General features: G+C 47.9%; 2 protein-coding genes across 2 annotated transcripts in view; both read left to right on the plus strand.

The window, feature by feature from the left end:
- The window catches only part of Nop56 (Nop56 ribonucleoprotein), a 62256-nt gene extending 43390 nt beyond the window's left edge, over nucleotides 1-18866 (plus strand). Inside the window, exon 10 of the mRNA XM_084591094.1 lies at nucleotides 18459-18866. Coding sequence (XP_084447220.1) covers nucleotides 18459-18803 — 345 coding nt within the window. The 3' untranslated portion in view covers nucleotides 18804-18866. The remainder of the gene's footprint in view (nucleotides 1-18458) is intronic.
- Nucleotides 5653-9053, plus strand: LOC146206432 (uncharacterized). Its single transcript, XM_084591093.1, has one exon. The coding sequence runs from the start codon at nucleotides 5922-5924 to the stop codon at nucleotides 7758-7760; it is 1839 nt and encodes a 612-aa protein (XP_084447219.1). The 5' UTR covers nucleotides 5653-5921; the 3' UTR covers nucleotides 7761-9053.
- Nucleotides 18867-20194: the final 1328 nt, after the last annotated feature.

The raw sequence follows: 20194 nt of genomic DNA on the forward strand, positions 1-20194 counted from the left end.
TGTGGCTGCTAGGGAAAGTCATAGCTCAAGAACCGCTTATTGGATTTTCATGAGGTTTTTTTTGTTATATACCTAAGTAAAATTCTGAGGGCAAGACAATTCGTTTCATGTGTAATTAGGGGCAGTCAATTAAAATATTGTTAAGTCAGGTGTAAATTTGAACACTAAATTTGGGGCTGTACTAAAATTTTTCAGAGAGGAAATTTGGAAAAAGGGAATTGTCTTGCCCTGGGGAAACTATCCAGGAATGACCATAACAAATTTCACACTGCTAGCACATTTTGCAAATTCTCCAGGCCCGCCCCTAGGGACCTATGTAAACTATCTTGATATACTCCTCTAACTTGAGAACCGATGAGTCCAGCTCCATGAAACTTGGTAGTTCTTCAGATGTGTGTACTATGAGCATACCCTGAAAATTTCGTTCAAATACCTCAAATAAAAAAGTTGGTGTTCAAGGGTAGCCTCCCCCCTTAAGGGGAGATGCTACTCGAAAACATTTTTTTCTTAATATTGATGCTAGGTGAATGAAAATTGCACCACTTATAGAGATTGATCTCCTCTTTCTAAATATGCTTTTAGTTTTAAAATAGCTTAATGTTTTCATATTCTAAATGCCATGCATAAGTGAAAAACAATGCATGTTTGTGCAGCTGCTGTACACAGCAGCAAGCATGGTAGGGCAGAGCCAACTAGTTCTTCTTGTCCCCAACACTCCACTGAGTGCAAATAAGCAACATAGCAACATTCCCTTGGCATGCAATGTTTTGAGACATTTTTATATCTGGTGCCTTGTTTTTAGTGGCTAGCACCAGATAATTTTTTAAATTTGCATGCCCAAAAATACTGCTGATTGCATTTAAACCTAGATACTTGCATTCTACACATCCTAAAGATTATGCATGCCAAATTTGGTGTTGATTGAACTAAAATAACGACATAAAATATTGTGCACAAAACTCATATTCGGCCCAAAATACGAATTCGAGAAAAATGCGATTTAAAGATACAAAAGCTGTTTATTGCTGTTGTAGCAGCACTATCTGCATGAAAATTGCACACAATGCAGGCCAGGGTATTATGATACAGTGCACAGTTTTAGAATTCACCAGCATCATATGTTGCTCCCACAGTGACATTGTGAGCAGCATTCTCAAGGCGTGCTTTCTTGGCTATTTAGTGATGCTGAGACCTTGCTTCTGTCAGCCACTGCTTTGTAACCACAAGGTGCACATTTTTTGTTATGGCATTAAACTCCTTATGGTGCACTTGTTTCGGCAAACCAAGAACCACACAAAATCGGGAAAGTTGATTGTATCCAGCACCAATAACGAGCGCCGCAACCCCTGCATTGAAGTTCACGGCAAAAATCTCCCTCGGGCTGGCTGAAGGGCGTCGTCCACCGGAGCTGCACACCGCGCACGACTACAACACAACGGACGTGGCACATGCTACACTGCTGCAACGCAGCTCTAGAAACGACGAGAGTCCTTTTCACTTCTTGGCCAACTCGCGAACGGAAAGTTAGCACCGTCCGCGCTCCCGACATGCTGCTCGCTCGCCAGTGCGTTCGCGGCACCGATCTCGCCGCTAAAGGCACTCGCCGTACTAGGTCTCCTCAACGCTCGAAGATCCTTATCTTCTTATCCAATGCACTGACGAAATCGTCTAAGCTGTCACTGAAACTTCAGTGCCCAGCCGGCTTCGAGCTGTCAAAAGTGTCGCCTCCGCCGAGGTTAGGCCTAGCTTTTGCAGACGTCTCCACTGCACGCCGTTTCACTTTGCCGGTGACTTCCCTTGAACGCGTGGTTTGATCGGTACTTTCGACACCGAAAGTCACGTTTCTTCTCGGATTCTATCGCAGCGACGAGCACGAAAATGCGTGAAATTTTGAAAACACGCCGAGAGAAAACTAGCGGGCAAGCGTGACAGCGAGCTACGCGTCGCATGAATTGAGCAGACGAGCTATGACCGCTTCCCACACTGACAGCCAATGGCGTGGTCGAAATCGCACCACGTGATTTAAATGGCCAGTGAAAATGCTAGGTTTGGGCGGCGAAACTTTTTTTTTTTTTTATTACTTGCTGGGGGTTTGTGAAGCGGCAAAGCCAGCTTTAGGGAGAAAAAGCGTAGGCCTGCCGCCTTGCAAAATTTCAGTGGCGTGCGACGCCGCGATTTGATGCATCACGCGCTTGAACATGGGTCGTATCTGCCCCTTCTTTAGCCACCTTGCGTGCTTTAACAGACTTTTTAAATGATTTCGCGACTGTTTTCGGCTCTAATTTTTTTATATATTAAGGGGGGACACTGGTCTTAGAGCTATTTTCATTATTTTAAAGCCAATCCTGATAAAATCATACCCTCTTGTTCAGATTTTTATGCTGATTTCAAAAATGTAACTTGTTTTTCTCTATGTCAGTTAATTCCTGAGATAATAATATTAATTATTCATTTAATTAGTACTTTCGCGCAAAAAAAACGCCTCTATAAAACATCATTTTTAATGCATGGCGGTACAGTACAATGACCAAAGAGTGCAATGATCAAAGCAGTTTTTCCATTTTACCCTTATTAGCAATTTTGCTGCACTTTGAAAGTTGTCCTTCAAGACGTGCCTATCATGCTTCAATTAACTTGGCAAAATAAAAAATTTTTGAAGCTTGAATAAAGAATTCTGCTTCGATCATTGCATTCACTGCACCTTCAGCTTTATGTAGAAAAAGGAATTACATCTCTATCTGTCCTAGATGCAGAGATATCGACGAACTAAACCAGCCAAGTGTCCAAAATTTGAGTTTTGAGAAAATGGGAAAAAACAAACTAGGCACAATTTATTCAAAATTTCGAAAAGATATATACATATTTACACTTGCAGACAGCTAATATGCACCAGGCATGTAATCTGACTGCTTGGGCTGACTAGAATGCCGCTTTTTCAGTGCCCGATGCATGTTTTCCGCAGAGGCACGCTTGCGTACTGATTCGGCTGTTCGGCGCCTGTCCTTCTCAGCCATCCTCCTGATATTCTGGACGCCAGGGTTCATATTTAGCTCACTCAGTATTTTTGAGCATGCTTGTAGGTTTCCTGCATTGAAGCGGACAACAGCCTCCGCAACAGCTGCTTGAACGGAGAACAGTGACGCATGGCGCTCCTTTGGTGCGAGTGACCATATTAGGGAGTGCAAGCTTTCATTACTGTTCTGGGTTTTTCCCTGCTGGCACCGCTCTAGCAGCTTTGGGTCTGCCAAACGCTCATAAATAGGCAAAAGTGCTTTGCACACATGTGGTGGCAAACTGTATCTGTGCTTGGGAGCAGGCTCTCCCTTGGCTGCAGCAGCATTCTGGCGGCACCACGAGTTTGCGCCTGTCGGGCAGAGGGTGTGATTTGACACGGTATCATTGGAGGTTACGTGATGATAGGTAGCCATCACTGCCTTATGCATTGCCCCAACATCTCCAGCATGGGACTTCAGGGCCCAGCTGTAATACGATGTCAACTTGGTGACAAGGTCGCCTGTCAGCTTTCCTTTGCCACTCAAGCTCTCTTTTGCATCACCTTTATGCTTGGCAATTGCATTGCGTAGGGCCGTTCCCATCCGCTTCTGCACATGGTTTGTGCAATCTTCTTTGCTGATTTCGATGTAGCCGTACACAGCTGATTCTTGCAATGCAAGAAATGTGCGGCTATCGCCGTCTGAGAGCATGGTCGTGTACCTAAGGCCATGTTTCTCCAGTGACCTTTCGAACAAAACAAGTCCGGCCTGAACTTCCATTTCACCGGACTTTTTGTCCGTGTTCTTTTGGCACAAGTGGCTTTCTTTCCACGCCTCATGGGACGGGTCACCTTCTTTGGGCCCACGCTCACACCCAGCACAAAAGTTACTGAAAACTACATAGTCAAGTACCAGTCCAGTAAAAAGTTCTACTACGGCGCCGACACCGATGTGGGATGAATGACCCCGGGTCATCCATGAACCATCGAAAGAGACAGAAATGTTCCCGGGGTTGTCAAGGTTCAACTCGTTATAGAGTTGCCGAACAGAACGGGCGCTGTCTTTCAACACTCCTTCGGCTGCGCGTGTTGCTGCGGGCGTCAGCTTACTCTTTACGTAGTCCTGCCACGTTTTCGTGTGCAGGCCACGATGAGATATGTTCATCGCCGCAAACACATCATTCAGCGCCGTTTGCCTATGTCCGGTACTTTGCATCGCGCGTGCAGCAAGGATATTCACGGCAAACGGATTTATCTTCTGGCTGCCTTGCACGCGCGGCGAACTCCATGCCGATGAAATGTCCCCGCAAATCACGCACGCGAGAGAGAGTTTAACGGCTAGACCATATTCACGATTTCCTTTTGAAATATGGACATCCCCGCCACACACTTTACATTTCACAGCAGACAACAGTTCGTTCAGCGACTCCAAACTCACAACAGTGAACGTCGTATCGTCCGCACGGCAACCGCCGGTCGCGTCAAGAAGACGGGCATCAGAAGTGGCGATGAAATCCGCTTTCCTCTTCGTCGCTGCGGTTGAACCCAGCTCCTGCAGCATTCCTTCGGCTTTTCTTTTCTTTTCAATCAAGTCCGAAGGCTGCAGCATCGTCGTGTCGTGGCGGACGCGTCCGCTGGGCGTAGGCGCCGCCGAGCTCGCTAGGCCTATTTCGGCCGCGGGGACTTCTTGACTTGCCGCTGGCTCCTGCACATCCTCGGAGCTTTCGGGTGCCGCAGGACGGTTCCGAAAGTTGTCGCCGCGCGCACTCTTCTTCTTTTTGCCGAATTTGTGGCGCGAGCGGAATTTACTGAGGGGCATCGTCTCGCCTCGGTCTCGACTCAGAACAAAATGGCGTCTCGGACGCTTTCAACGGCTGCTGGCCCGCCGCAAGCAGACGACGTGCGATAGAATCAGCCAATCGGATGGCTCAGTTGCAGTCACGTGCGCTCAGCAGCGAATCAGATGCCGCGTTTTCGTTTTTCTTTGTGGTTATTTTTCTCAGTGGCCATTGAGGGCAGACAAGCGCTAGCGGCGGGAAATTGAAACCCAGAAAGCGCTCTTTCAAACGAGCCTAACATGGCCGAGATCGGTCCGGCGGAACGGCAGTTGCGCGCAACGAAAAATGTGCCGTTTTATCGTCTGCTGCTGCGCAAATTCAGCCCGCGCGATGATTTCAATTCGTTATTATGCTGAAAATACTGACTTCTGGAAGAAGAAAATTGGTGAACTTGTAGATTAATAGCCACAGATTCCAAAAATGCCATTTTCAGAAAATCGGTTTTTTGGTCATTTTTTGGTCCCAAAGACCCGTGTCCCCCCTTAAAGAGGAAGGATCAATGTTGCTGAAACAGTCAAAATCACAAAAGTGACTTTTTTACTGAAAATCGCCGTTTTTCGACCCGCGTCTCCCCTTAAGGGGAGATGCGGGTCGAAAAATCGCGTTTTTACCCAAAATTTTCGACTTTTTGATTTTGATTGTTTTGTAATCTTTAAACATTCTGCTTCCTTGTCTACAAGAATCAAAGTGAAGTCCGCGCTAGAAGTTAGTAAAAAATGTTTCCAAATTGGTCGCAGTAGCTCAAACATCCGCAGAAATGCGCGAAATTTGGCTATCTTTGAGCCTCGAGATCTTGGGGATGCTTCACCGCACGCCATTGCAATCGCTTGTGGAGATAAGCTTAGCCGTAGTCTCGATTCTGCAACGGCCGCCAGTTTCGTATCTTGGAAAGAAAAAAAAAGAAACGAGAATTCCGCAGGCCCTTCCAAGCATCTCTGCTGTCACGTGGGGCGATCTCGGGGCCGCCATTGGTCGCCGCCGGCAGCGGCGCGGAGTTTTGTGGTGAAGTCTGCCGACAGGTCATCATCGCGCGAGGCCGCAAACCCGTCGCTCGTTGTTATATCTCTTTTTCTCCAGCTTTGTTTTGCGAAATGGCCAGTCCGAAGAAGCGCAGTTTTCGCGACCGGAAGTACAGCACAAAGCACAAGTTTAAAGGTAGGCGCAAGGCGAAGCAGAGGACAACTTTCGCAGGAAGCGTCCCCGATCCCCGACCTGCTAGGCCTAACGACGACAACCCATCCGACGAGCTCGTCACCGCGTTCAATTTTGTCAGCGCTTCCGAAAAGAAGATCGAATTCTTTGAAAATAAGGAAAGAAGAAGCGACAACGGCTCTGCGAGTGTTGTGATGTGCGACATTGCTGCGCTGACGGCACTAGTGAGCGGTGCGGCCTGCCCAACATGTTGTGAATGTCAACTCGCTGTGCGGGAACCGGTGCGCAAACGCAAGGGACTGTCATCCTTCCTTGAATTCTACTGCGAGAACGCCGAGTGCCCTGCGACTGTACTCTCATCATCATACACGTCAAGGCGAGTTACAGCAAACGCTGATACCAGTGTGAACCAAGGCTTCGATTGCGGGAGCTCGCGCGATGGTTTCGCCACAAACGTGAAGGCAGTGGTAGCTGCCCGCGCAATAGGAGCTGGGAATGAGCAGCTGGTGCGTTTTTGTGTCATCATGGGCCTCCCGAAGCCGATGCACCACAAATCCTTTACTGCCATCACAAAGAAGGTTCATGCAGCTGCCATGAATGCTGTTATTAGAAACCTGGGGAAGGCAAGAGAAATTACGAAAAATGAAGTTGGTGGCACGGAGGTAGCAGTCATGTATGATGGAACATGGCAGAAAAGAGGGCATAAAAGCCACAATGGAGTGGGCACCGTGGTCTCTCTAGATACGGGACTCTGCCTTGATTTTGAGGTACTCTCAAATTATTGCCACGGGTGTAGCCGACACAAGGAGCTGCCCAGTGAGGAGGAAATCTGGCAGGCTTTCCATGGCCCGGTATGTGAAAAAAATGTTGACTGTTCCTCACATGCCATGGAAGCAGAGGCAGCACGTAGGATTTGGCAGCGAACTCTTACCTACGAAACGCCCCTCCGCTTCACTAAGTTTCTAAGTGATGGAGACAGTAAAGCCTACATTGCCGTTTGTGATGCACTGGTTTATGGTCCCCTAAACATTGAAAAGGAAGACTGTACGAATCATGTCGCCAAACGTCTCGGAAGTGCCCTCCGCCAGTTAAAAATACCACTACCACGAGGAGAAAAATTGAAGGACTCAACTGTGATGAGGTTACAGACGTACTACAAGATAGCTGTAACCAGCAATCGAGGCAGCACTCGGAAAATGTATTCTGCCATATGGGCAAGTTATTGCCACTCTTGCTCAAGTGATGGGGCTAGCAGCCACAAGTTTTGCCCTGAGGGACCCGAGTCGTGGTGCAAGCACAGGCGAGCTGAAGCCCTCGGCCAGCCAGCACCCAAACACACACCTCTCCTCACGAAAGCCCAGGGGAAGGCAGTGCTGCCAATATACAAGCGGCTGACGGATGTGAAGCTCTTGGCCCGCTGCATCCAAGGCAAGACACAGAATGCGGCAGAATCCCTCAACAGCAGAATCTGGCTGCTGTGCCCGAAAACCAAGTTCGCATCACGGACGGTTGTTGAGATGGCCACAGCACTTGCAGTGCTGTGGTTCAATGAAGGGCATGCAAGTTTTGAACGAGTGTTAGAGGAGCTTGGTGTGCTACCAGGTGACCAGCTCCTCTTGCTCACCGACTCCAGAAATGAGAGGCGGATAAAAAAGATGTCCGCCCGCCAGACTGCTGAGGCACGAGCCAGCCGTCGCAGTATGGCAAAAAGGGCTCGTGCTGAAGACTCAAGTCGCAAGGACCGTGAGGGTGTTACATACAGTGCTGGCCAGTTCTAGTGGTGTTGAACATTAGCAGGACAGGCCATTTCTCATCTTGGGAAAGTTTCAAGCTCGTTCAGTTGTTTTTCAGTAAATACACGTTTCAAACTTTCAATTGCTGTTTTCTCCTTTTGCAGTTTTTGGGAATTTTCAAAGTTTGTGCACACATTTTTCCACACTTCTATCAGAGTTATTACAACGAAACTTGGCACACTTGTTCTTTAGAATATACTGCACACCGGTATCTATTCGTAATCACAATATACTTTAGATATCATTATGCTAATTGGAGCTAACTAATTGGAAGCACATGGATTTGAAGCACTGTAACTTTACAATTTTTTTTTTAATACTGGCTGCTCCTACGAGAAAATCCTGGCTAGTTTTCGGTGTTCTACAGTTATTGTACAGTAGAATAAGCTATCTTTCGATGTTCTTTTGCAAACATTTATATGTAAAGAAGTGTGCACAATAACCGCATTGTTTTCCACTTTTCAGGGATACTGAATAAGAACTATTGAGGCTACAGAAAAACGAATTGGTGTTTTGGAAAGAGCAAGAAAAACTCTATAGTCACAGAAAATTTCATTGCTCTAGAGTCCTTATTAAAAAAAAAGTGTCTTCGAGTAGCATCTCCCCTTAAGGGTATAAATACCAGTTAGAGTATGTTATGTATAACAGTGGGCTACCATGGCACAGTCAGCTTTTCCATGTTTCAATATGGTGTAAAATAAACCGCTTATGACAATGGTGTCAGTGCACATTATCAAGTGATAACAAATCTGGTCACAGAAAGCCAACATGGAAAGCGAAAAATTATGGCAGTGCTACAACCAAACCAGCCAAACGATGCTCGCAATGCGAAAGCATGCACATGAGAAGCTGTCAACCGATGGATTGACCCAGTGCTGTCAAAATGAAAACCAAACGAGGCCACACACAGACGTCTTGTGTGCTAGCAGAATTGAACTGCGCATGGCCACATGTCGGCGTTGAAAATCACTGTTCGAACCTTTTGAAGACCATCTGAGCCATGCGTACTCATTTCAGTCACTGAGATACACGCACCTTTACGGGCAGAGTTTTCTTTTCCTTTCCATATCACTTTTCCCTTGGTGCTTTAAGTTCATCCGATTTTCTTTCAAGAACTGCTTCTAGAAAGGGGACTTTCAGAATGCTAATGACTTGAAGTTCACAGAGCTTGAATTCTTGTGTGTTGACAGTTCATTTTTTGCAGCTGTGATCCCCTGTTCGAATTAACCAATCCAAGCTGAACCTGCCTATTTTTGGAATTAACGAGCATTAAGACGCCATAGGCTGTATAGGCAGTGGTTGGGACTGTGCTCTTGGTTCGAATTAGGTGAATTTTTTATTTAATGGGGGTCGAATTAATGATATTTTGCTGTGTTGGGTTTTATTTGCGCCATAGCCATGGTTTTGTCATGTCTGCGCGACCTCACATAGCCAATACCAGACTGTGCAACGCGGGTGCGGGGTGCTTCACTAACGTGCCGCAGTGGATGCCACGTGCTGCGCGAAGACCGCAACAGAAGCTGCTATAAGGAGAATGCGTCTGTGACAACAGAACCCTCTGTCCCCATGTACCCTGTGCCAGATTGTGCCATTGCCTCGGTTTTAGCATGGTCGCACCAGACCACAATGACAGAGGGTTCGTAGTGAGACAGGCATCTTTAATAACAGTAATGAGCGGGTCATGGGGAACGAGTAGTCTAGCCTATACGAAGCAGTTTATTTAATTAACTTCATTTAACTTCAAGATGGCTTCTTTCACAGCGGGTAACAGTGGCAAAGGGCCGGTTGGCAACAACAGTGAAACTTGTTAGTGCCTATGTTGGGAGTGACAAAACAAATTCTGGGTCAAAAAAAAAAAAAATCTCCACAGTATTGACTGAAGCTGTTTTAGTCCGAATAATCAAACATTTGGTCTCCAAAGGGTCTGAAATGTCTGTCGTCTGCATGTTCCTGTGAGGTGCACGACCATTACTGAGTAGATTCTAAACTGCGTTGAAAGTCCAAGTTTTTAGAGTCCTAAATATCTGTTGCCTGCTGTATTCGCTTCGAGCTTAAGATTCACTATTCATATATGCATACGGTTTTTGCAAGGTAAATTTGGCCTTAGTGTTTGGTTCAGATTGCAGCAAAATCATTGGGCCAGCTTGACAGCAATATGATTATATTGTTATGTGGAAACTCGATGTATTTACAACAGTGTATTTACAGCAGCTTACAACAGCCTCAAGTGGCATAGCAGCAAGCAGCAATACGGAACCAGTCCCACTTCTTCGTCATCACCTTGTCCCTTCCGCGAGGCAAAAGAAGGAAACAGTCTTCCTCATCGCGTAACATGACCCCTCGGCTGTGTAAGCGTCGTCCCGGCGTTAATCTGACAAAGAAGGCATCAGTTCGTATGGCTTCAGGCGCGAAACATGGACAATGTCAGTTATGGGGTGAGAGGAGGCCGTGGGCACAAGAGGGGCAAGTTCATAAGTCACGTCAGTGACTTGGCGCACCACCCGATAAGGGCTGCTATAGGGAGACAAAAGTTTCTCGGAGAGACCGATGTGGCGTGCAGGAGACCATAAAAGAACCAAGGACCCAGGGCCATAGGTTATGTGGCGATGTCGCCTATCGTAGGCAGACTTCTGAGAAGTCTGAGAGGTGAGGAGCCAACTACGGGCTACTTGGCGCGCTTCAGTGGCTTGCGCAATGGCGTCACTTGCGTAGGTAGTTAAGGGGCGGCCAGCCGGAGGAACCAGCGTGTCCAAAGGTAAAGCGGGGTGCCTGCCAAAGAGCAGGAAGAAGGGTGAATACCCAATCGTGTCGTGCTTGGAAGAATTGTAAGCAAAGGTCTCATATGGAAGAGCGAGGTCCCAGTCTTGGTGATCAGGTGATACATACATAGATAACATGTCCGTAAGTGTGCGGTTGAAGCGCTCGGTAAGGCCGTTGGTTTGGAGATGGTACGTGGTCGTGAGCTTATGCTTCGTAGAACATGAGTGCAGGATGTCTTCAACAACTCGAGACAAAAAGTAGCAGCCGCGGTCGGTGATTGACGAGGAGCGCCGTGATGGAGAATGACGCTGTGTAGAAGAAAGTCAGCGACATCTGTAGCGCAGCTCGTGTGTAAAGCACGTGTGATGGCATAACGTGTTGCATAATCTGTTGCCACTACAATTCATTTGTGACCCGACCGTGACGTCGGGAAGGGGCCAAGAAGGTCAAGCCCAACACGATAAACTGGTTCCAGGGGCATGTCGATAGGTTGGAAAAGGCCAGCTGGTGGCCGCAATGATTTTTTCCTACGCTGACGCGTGTCGCAGGCTGCAATGTAGTGCGGGATGCTGCGGTATAGTCCTGGCCAAAAAAAACGACGCCGTATCCGGTCGTAAGTGCGAGACACACCGAGATGGCCAGCTGTGGGCAGGTCGTGGAGTTCTTCAATAACAGAGCAGCGGAGCTTTTTGGGAATCACCAAGAGGAGGGGAGGACCGTCATTATGAAAGTTACGGCGGTAGAGCACTCCATCCTGTACAACAAAACGTTGCAGAGAAGAATCTGTTCTTCCGGATGTCAGGCCTTCAATGATGGATCTTAAAGATGGATCGTTGCGCTGCTCGCCTGCTGTGTTGGCGAGATTTGAGAGGGTGAAGACACAGGGAATTGCCTCTGTGTCACTGAGATCGGGGGGTTCTGCAGGATAGCGAGACAAACGATCAGCATCTTAATGAAGGCGCCCAGACTTGTAGACGACGTTGTAGGAGTATTCTTGAAAGCGCAAAGCCCAACGACCAAGATGGCCGGAGGGATCTCTCAGAGATGACAACCAACAAAGCGCATGATGGGCGGTTACAACTGAGAATGGACGACCAAATAAGTAAGGTCGGAATTTAGTGACAGCCCATATAAGGGCGAGACACTCGCGCTCAGTAATCGTATAATTGCGTTCGGCGTTGGAGAGAAGGCGGCTAGCATATGCGATAACGCGGTCATTGCCATGTTGGCGTTGAGTCAGCACTGCACCGATCCCATATCCGCAGGCATCTGTGCGAACTTCAGTGGAAGCTGAAGACAGGGGGAGACGTCAGTAAGCTTATAAGCGTTGAAAACGCACCTTGCTGGTCAGGGCCCCACGTGAAAGCGGCGTCTTTCTTAAGTAGGTCGGTGAGAGGACGATCGATACGGGCAAAATTTCTGATAAAGCGGCGAAAGTAAGAGCAGAGGCCGACAAAGCTGCGCGCACATCCTTCGGAGACCGGGGACGCGGAAAGTCTTTGACGGCGTGAATTTTTGCCGGATCAGGTCGCACTCCGGAGGCGTCAACTATGTGTCCAAGAATGGTGAGTTGGCTGCGACCAAACTGGCATTTCGATGAATTGAGCTGGAGGCCGGCCATACGGAATACATTGAAAATACTGGTGAGGCGTTCAAGGTGCGAAGAAGAGCACGGCGAGAAAACGGCGACATCGTCTAGGTAGCACAGGCAGGTTGTCCATTTAAATCCGCATTAGTAGGGAGTCCATCATTCGTTCAAAGGTCGCCGGTGCATTGCAGAGACCAAACGGCATGACTTTAAAGTGGTACAAGCCGTCTGGTGTGACAAAGGCGGTTTTTTCAGTGTCCTGCTCGTCAGCAGCGATCTGCCAATACCCGGACCGTAAATCGATGGAAGAAAAGTATTTAGCTTCATGGAGGCAATCTAAGGCATCATCGATTCTGGGAAGAGTGTAGACGTCTTTTTTAGTGATACAGTAAAACCTTGTTAATCCGGATCGCAAGGGACCGGCAAAAATGTCCCAAGTTAACCGAATTCCGGATTATCGAATTTACCATAAAAACAACAGAAAAATGCACTGGGCATACACATACCTTTATTTCACACGAAAAACTGCGTTATTTTGGTTTGCTTCGTCGCCGGAATCTGTACTAAAACTATTTTCTTTAACCCCATCAGGTGATGGAGCGCACGCTCACTGTCACGAGCTGTGACACAGAATTCCTCGAGTACAGCGAGGGCATCAGCGGCCTCCTGCACTGTACGACACCGCGACGGCTGGTCGTTACAGTCATCATCAGAACAGTCATTTTCATCGCCGTCAAGCACTTTGGATATGTTATCATCGTCAGTTAGCATGCCAGAAACAGCAACACCATCATCTATTGCCACGTAGTCGGCAAGCTGGACATCGGGAGGGAGGAGAAACTCCAACCGGCTCTCATCCACTTCGTCATCCATTCTTTCAGTGCCTTCTGGAGTGGCCTCGGGAAGTAAACGCGGTCGTCAAGGTGGACGAACCCGCTGTGTTGGAAGGAGTTCACTAATACCTCCGCCGACATGCTGCTCCATACATGCACTAAAATATGGATTGCGCTGAGGAGGTTTATGTCATATTCTCGACCTGCCTCTTCGCAGAGCAGCAGCCGTTCCATGACATGTCGTCGGTATTTAGTTTTGACATGCTGAATGATGCTCTGATCCAGTGGCTGCAGAGCAGCCGTCACATTTGGAGGCAGAAATACGAGTTCGACGCACTGCAGCCCAGTCACACTAGTGTGTGCGCTGCAGTTATCCACCACGAACAAAACCTTGCGATTTTTGGCAGAGAAGCGCCGGTCGAGCTGCCGCATCCAAGCTTGAAAAATATCAGAGTTCATCCAGGCCTTTGTGTTAGATTTATAGTCCACAGGCAGACGGCGAATGTTTTTGAAGCACCTCGGTTGCTTTGCCTTCCCAATTACTAGAAGTGGTAGGCGCTCCATGCCCAACATGATTGTGGCTAGAAGCACAGTGACCCTTTCTTTGCTTCTCTTGCCTCCAACACATGGGTCACCCTTGAATGTGATCGTCTTGTCCGGCAAGGCCTTGAAGAAAAGGGCTGTCTTGTCGGCATTGAAGACATCTGCTGGTTCGTTGCGAGCCAATTATTGGGGAAGCTCGGTCGTCTTCCAATCAGTGATACAACGCTCATCCACCGCTGCCTTCTGTCTCCACACGTTTCGAAAGGTCAACCCATGCCTTCCTTTAAGACGTGCGAACCACCCTTCAGACGCACTGAAAGAGTCGATGTTCATTTTGAATGCATATCTTTCAGCCTGCTGTCAGATCAGCAGTCCGCTCAATGGAAGCTGTCCATTACGCATATCTGCGATCCATCGCAGCAGTGCTGTCTCCAGTTCCGGGTGTACTGTCCTCAGTCTTTTGCTTGCTCCACTGAATTTGCCACTGTCAGATGCTTCCAAAATGTTTGCTTTGTTCTTTATGTAGTCACTTAATGTGCTCCTTTTCACTCCGTACTTTTTCATTATCTCTTGCCGAGAAACACCTTTGCCGACCTCCTTCAGTATCTTCGCCTTCGTTTCCAAATCATTCGCCGGCTGCTGCTGTCGCTTCGCTGAGGTGGTGGCTGCCATAACCGCGTAGCGTGACGGCAGTGATAATGTACCAGCACAGATGACAAGCGCAACGGGCACTTGTTCGCACGCAATGTGGGCTGACACTGGCTGACACAAAACAAAGCAGAAAAGAAAATCCGTCCCGTCGTCCATCGTAGTGATCAGTGGATTACTGGATGCTTCCCAGTGTGACGATGATGATGATGTTTACTTTTTGTGCAGCAAGTAGTGACTAGCGCCACCTATCCACCAATCGTTTATTCACTATCATCACATTTTCCGCGCCGTTGCTCGTCTTGTCCCTGTTTGTCGGACTCTCCGCGGCCGCCGCGGCTTCTTCGTCGCTCGGCAAAGGGTTGTCGAACCTTCGGGTCGCCGAGCTCTTTCGGGGTTTTCCGAGTTAACCAGATTGCAACCAAATGCTTCCGAGTTAGCAAGCTTTTAACACCACAGAACTACACACATTTTTGACGGGACCGCGCAGCAAGTCCGAGTTAACCGAATTTCCGAGTTATCGAGATCCAGATAAACAAGGTTTTACTGTACTGTTGAGATGGCGATAGTCAACGCAAAAGCGCCAGCTGCCGTCTTTCTTTTTATCCAGAATGACTGGGGATGCTCACAGGCTCGTCGAGGGTTCGATGATGTCTTGAGCGAGCATCTTATCAACCTCCGTTTGGATTACCTGGCGTTCTGCACTGGATACGCGATAAGGGCGGCGATGGACGGGAGCAGCACCGCCGGTGTTTATGCGATGTTGCACAAGAGTGGTTTGAGACAATGGGCATCGATCGAAATCAAAAATGTCTTTGAAAGATGCCAGCAGACGACAGAGTGCAGGAGCTTGTGGAGGAGAAAGGTCAGGATTGATCATCTTGGCACAGTCTTGGAGACTGGAAGCTTCAGATAAAGAGCAGTCAGAGGAGGGCGTTAAACCGGTGGCCACAACGGAGATATCACATTCATTCATAGGGCACAGAGTGGCGAGCGAGATGCCTTGCGGGAGGGGCTGGATTTGCGACGCAAAGTTCAAAACAGGAAGGCATGTTTGGTTCGCGGTCATTGTGACGACGGTATGAGCAAGGGCAACGCTTCGGTTAGGGGAGCATCAAGGGTTGGGGTAACGATATAGTGTCCATCGGGAATAGAGGGTATAGAGCAGAATGTAACATAAGTTGTGGCTTCAGGTGGCAGCGGACAGTCGACACTACAAAGGCGGTGCAGAACAGGAGAGGGTGGGTCAAAAGGAGAGGGGAGGTCAAGTTCAACGATTGTAGCACAGTCTATTATGGCTGCATGGTCAGAAACTCGAGGCCAAGAATGATGTTGTGAGGACAGTGCTGCAGAATTCGTTACGCGGGCAGAGCACAAGCCAATGACCTTTGACGTTGCTCCATCTGCAACACTCACAACCTGTATAGGGGCAGGGGTCAGCACTTTTCGCAAGCGAGAACGGAGTTCTGGGCTGCTGACAGAAACTTGCGCACCGGTGTCATTGAAGGCTTGAACGGCTGTGCCATCCACGAGCACGGTGAGCAAATTACGGCGCGAACGAAGAGCTAGATTAGGATTTGAGATCGTGGTCCCTACTGCAGTATCACCTCTAGACGCTGCAGCGCCTAGTTTTCCGTCGGGGAGCGGCCATATGGACTGGGAGATGAAAAGCGATGGCGTTGGGGCGAACGGGACTGACGGCGGTGGGGGGAGAATGACCGGTTGAGGCGTGAAGACTCGGTATCAGCGACTGTGCTTGAAGGGTCGTGACAAGGTAAGGAGGGACGGGAGCGGTCACCGTAGATACATGAGGGCGGACGGCGGGACTTTTGTGGCTGGAACCAACGATTTTGGCAATGATGGGCGATATGGCCGACGCAGGAGCAAGCAAAACAAATAGGCCGGTTATCGGATGTGCGCCATTCGTCTGGATTATGTCGACGCAGGGCAGCATAGGCAGGTTGGCCAGAGTAAAGGTTGCGAATGTCGGGGTTATAAGCAAGCCAGCCAGGATAAGCTATGCGAACGTCGGTGTCATAAGAAGGTCGACCAGGATAAACTGCGCGAACGTCTGTGGCAGGGTGCAGGCTGACAGCAACAACGGAGTGGAGTCTCAAGGTGGCGAGCTCTTGGCAGACAACGGCCTTAATTTAGAGGAACGTCTGGGTGGTGACCGTCGAGTCAAATGTGGCGGCAAGGTAGTGGGAACGATGGCCTCGAGTTCGCGTCGGACGATATGGGTTACATTTTGGGGCGGCAAATCTTAACACGAAGAAGTCTGAGCAGTATTAGTAAGGCTGGCAAAGGAGTGGGCTATGCGACGGCTTTTGGCATCTTCAAAACGGCGGCATTCTTTGATGATGGTGTCAACTGTGTTGCAGTCCTTGTACACAAGCAGATTGAATGCATCGTCAGCGATGCCCTTCACGACATGACCAACTTTGGCGGACTCCGACATGTTGGGATCTACTTTGTGGCAAAGGGCGAGGACGTCCTGGATGTAGACCACGTATGATTCAGTAGCTGTCTGGAGGCGGGTCTTGAGGGTTCGCTGTGTAGCAAGCTCTCGACCAAGGTGCTTTGCAAAGAGTTCGCGCAGCTTCTCTTTGCAAGTATCACAACTGGTCAGCTGGTCTTCATGAGTTTCATACCAGGCTAGCGCAGTGCCCTCGAGGTAAAAAACATTCGCTAGCATGAAGGTCGGGTCCCAGCGATTATAGGTGTTCACACGTTCGTACTTTCGTATCCATTCGTCCATGTCCTTAGTGCCGGTACCAGTGAAACTGCCAGGATTGCACGGGTGGGCCAGGATGACCGATGGCTAGGCCCACGATGTTGTGGGGACGGTATCTTAGGCATCGTTGGGCAGGAAAGCAGGCGGCCGCTACGGAGTTCCGTCGTGCGGAGGCCGACGCCAGGATCAACGGCCGCACCTCCACCAAGACGTTACGTGGAAACTCAATGTATTTACAGTGTATTTACAACAGCCTCAAGTAGCATAGCAGCAAGCAGCAACACGGAACCAGTGCCATTTCTTCGTCATCACCTTGTCCCTTCCGCGAGGCAAGAGAAAGAAACACTTCGTCTTCCTCATCGCGTAGCAATATTGGCAAGTGATAGGCATTCATTGGAGTACAGTCAAACCATCATATATCGAACTTGAAAAAAAAAAAGCTGAAATTAGTTCGATATATTGTGTAGTTCGATATAAATCATTTAAAGAATTTGTGTGTAAACCGCACCTCATTAGAAAGCATTCTTTATTGGCATATACCGCATGAGTATTAGAGCGAGAAACAGTCGCCAGTCTTCTTCTATTTTTTAACTTTGAAAGCATTACTTAGTATGCACTTCTCAATGTTGTCAAGTGACAGAAAACAGCTGAGCCCACAGCCTTCTATGGACGCATGTGACAACGAACAACACTCAGCACATGAAGTGCATTGGAACACGATCTCTTCGTGTTCCAATGCACTTCGAAGATGCAGACGATTGGCAACAATGTCTTCGTCAGCGAGCACTCCGGTAGTCACAACATGGTCATAGACAGAAACGAAGTCTGTTGCTGCAGTCCCATTGCAAACGGCACCTGGGAACACGGACAGCTGACTAAACAAATGATAAAGTTCCTCGAATGGGTCACTGCTGTCTAGGGGCCCATTGCAGTTTTCAGATGAACTCACGCCAGCCTTGCCCGAAATGCAGAGTTAAAAATATCATGGGGATGGTACCTTGTTGCAATGTCACTGGAGTTTTCTTAAATCCACTTGTGCACTGTGCCGACATCCACCGTGCGGCTTTCACCAGTGACAGCACGGCCGGTAATGCTGTGATGCTCTTTTAAACACTGCAGTCAACCTGAGCCGCCGGGATGTTTTGCTACCTAACATCCATGAACCACTTACAACTGCTGCTTCCACAACTTCATATGCAGCCGTCCATACTCATGCGCTGGTAGCAGCAGGCTTCTTGTCTGCCTTAGCCCTTATGTCTGCCTTATTTTTCAGTATCATACTGAAGGGAAAAACAGCGGAGAGGGGCGAAGGAAGACATCATGCTCAGCGTGCTTCTAAGGATGTTGTACACTGCGTGGGAAAGCCAACTACTTGGGTGGTTTTGCACTGCTTGAAGTTTGATATATCGCGTGCGGCTGCTATTTTTGTTCGATTTATCCCTAGTTTTTGATATATATTCTCATTGTAACATTACAGTGTCGTAAATTGTTTGATATACGGGGTAATTCAATGTGAATGAGTTCGATATATTCGGGTTTACTGTACTGTTTTTGTTTTTTTTGCTCTCTCTTTGCAGGCACAGGCGGCTGCAGCTGCTTTGAAAAAGCAGAAGAAAAAGGAGAAAAAGAAAAAGAAGAAAGAGTTGGAAAACAGCACTATGGACACTATGGACACCACAGTAGAGGCAGAGGAGCAAGAAAATGTTGAACTGCCCAAGAAGAAGAAGAAAAAGAGGGAAGCAGTGGAGAACAGCGCAGTAGAGGCGGAGAAGCAAGATGTTGAAGTGCCTAAGAAGAAGAAGAAAAAGAAGCATGCAAGTGTGGAAGGTGATTATGAAGAGGTGGAGCAGAATTGCAACGGCAATGCTGATGAAGACACCCTGGAAAAGCCGAAAAAAAAGAAATCCAAGGGAAATAAGTAAGGTCAGGCTTCTGTACAGAATGAATTGTAACACAAGTAAAGGACATTTTAATTTTCACGGAAACGTTGCTGCCTTCTATTCTTTCTACTTTTCAGTTTGTTATAACTAATTAATGCCAGGTGTTTCTGGGAAGCCAGCCACTTATTTTTAAAAATAGACCTTTTAAGTTATGAAGCCTGCTTCTGTGGCACTGTAATACATTGGTTGGCGGACAACAGAAAATTGCTAAGCTCGTTAACTAATCTATATTTAATTTTTAACTGCTGCAATTAGGCACCTGGTTGCAGTCTTGTGATTTGTATTTGGCTGTTAGGAATGAGAATACCAGCTTTTATTTCAAAATCATTTCTCTTGGCTATCTTCAGCTATCTCGTGCAAGAAGCACTGTTTTGAAGAGCCTTTCGTGCAATCAATGCCCCCAGTGCCATCAATCATTGGTGCCTGTGCTGTTGTTCTCACCATTGATAGGGCATGTTGCTTAAAGCGCTGGTTTTTTTTAAGTATAAGTCTTCCTCACCACATAGCTAAAATTTGTTTGACAGTGCCGAGGGAAATTGCATTTTCTAAATTTCAAGTTTTTTTTTAGCGATTAGTTTGTCTCAAAACACGTCTGGCGCCCTATGTAGTGGAGGACTCCAGAAATTTCGACTTGCTGGGGTTCTACAGCATTGACGCATGCACCTTGAATTTTGCTCTTCATCTGAGAGTGATCCCTGCATCCTGGATTGAACCAGTGTCCTTAGGTGCAAGTCAAGCGCCCAAACACTAAAGCCACTGCGGCGGATTTTATAATTTAAAAACTGGTATGGCTATTACTAGTTGCTCGCTATAAATTGAAACCAGTTGCCTTATTGTAATAGTTGAAAAGTTTATTATTTCAGTTTGCTTGGCTCACTGATCACTTTTCTGATGTCTGCCAACACTGGTATTAAGCTGGTGCAGCAGCAGTCTTCATACTGTCGTGACGCTGGGGCTACGTCGACCCGGCCTTCACTTGGTAGCGTGCAGAGACTCGGGGTTGAAGTAGGATTGAATCTTCGAAGTTGGTGAAATATGTACAAGCAGGTTTACTGGCACTTTGAGAAAACGTATTTACAAGAATATTTACATGAAGAAGAAGGGTACATCAGCAAAATGACAAGCGTTAAGAGTTCATAGCGAGAAGCGACTGGATGAGCCGTTTACCCAGGGCCCAGAGCGACATTTCGTGCTCTGCAGCGTCCTTAAAACCCCCCTATGTCCAGCCCCTCTCTGAAGATGTTGACCAACCAAATCCAGGGCACGCCCCTCAGATATCGGCATCCAATCGAACACATCACTGCACTGATGGTCTGAAGCACTGACTGGTCCGGCATTCATTCGTTGGGCGTGATCACTTGTTGGCGGGAAAA

Source organism: Amblyomma maculatum, chromosome 1, assembly GCF_055883805.1.
Source record: "Amblyomma maculatum isolate TAMU_Amacu chromosome 1, ASM5588380v1, whole genome shotgun sequence".
NCBI lineage: Eukaryota > Metazoa > Arthropoda > Arachnida > Ixodida > Ixodidae > Amblyomma > Amblyomma maculatum.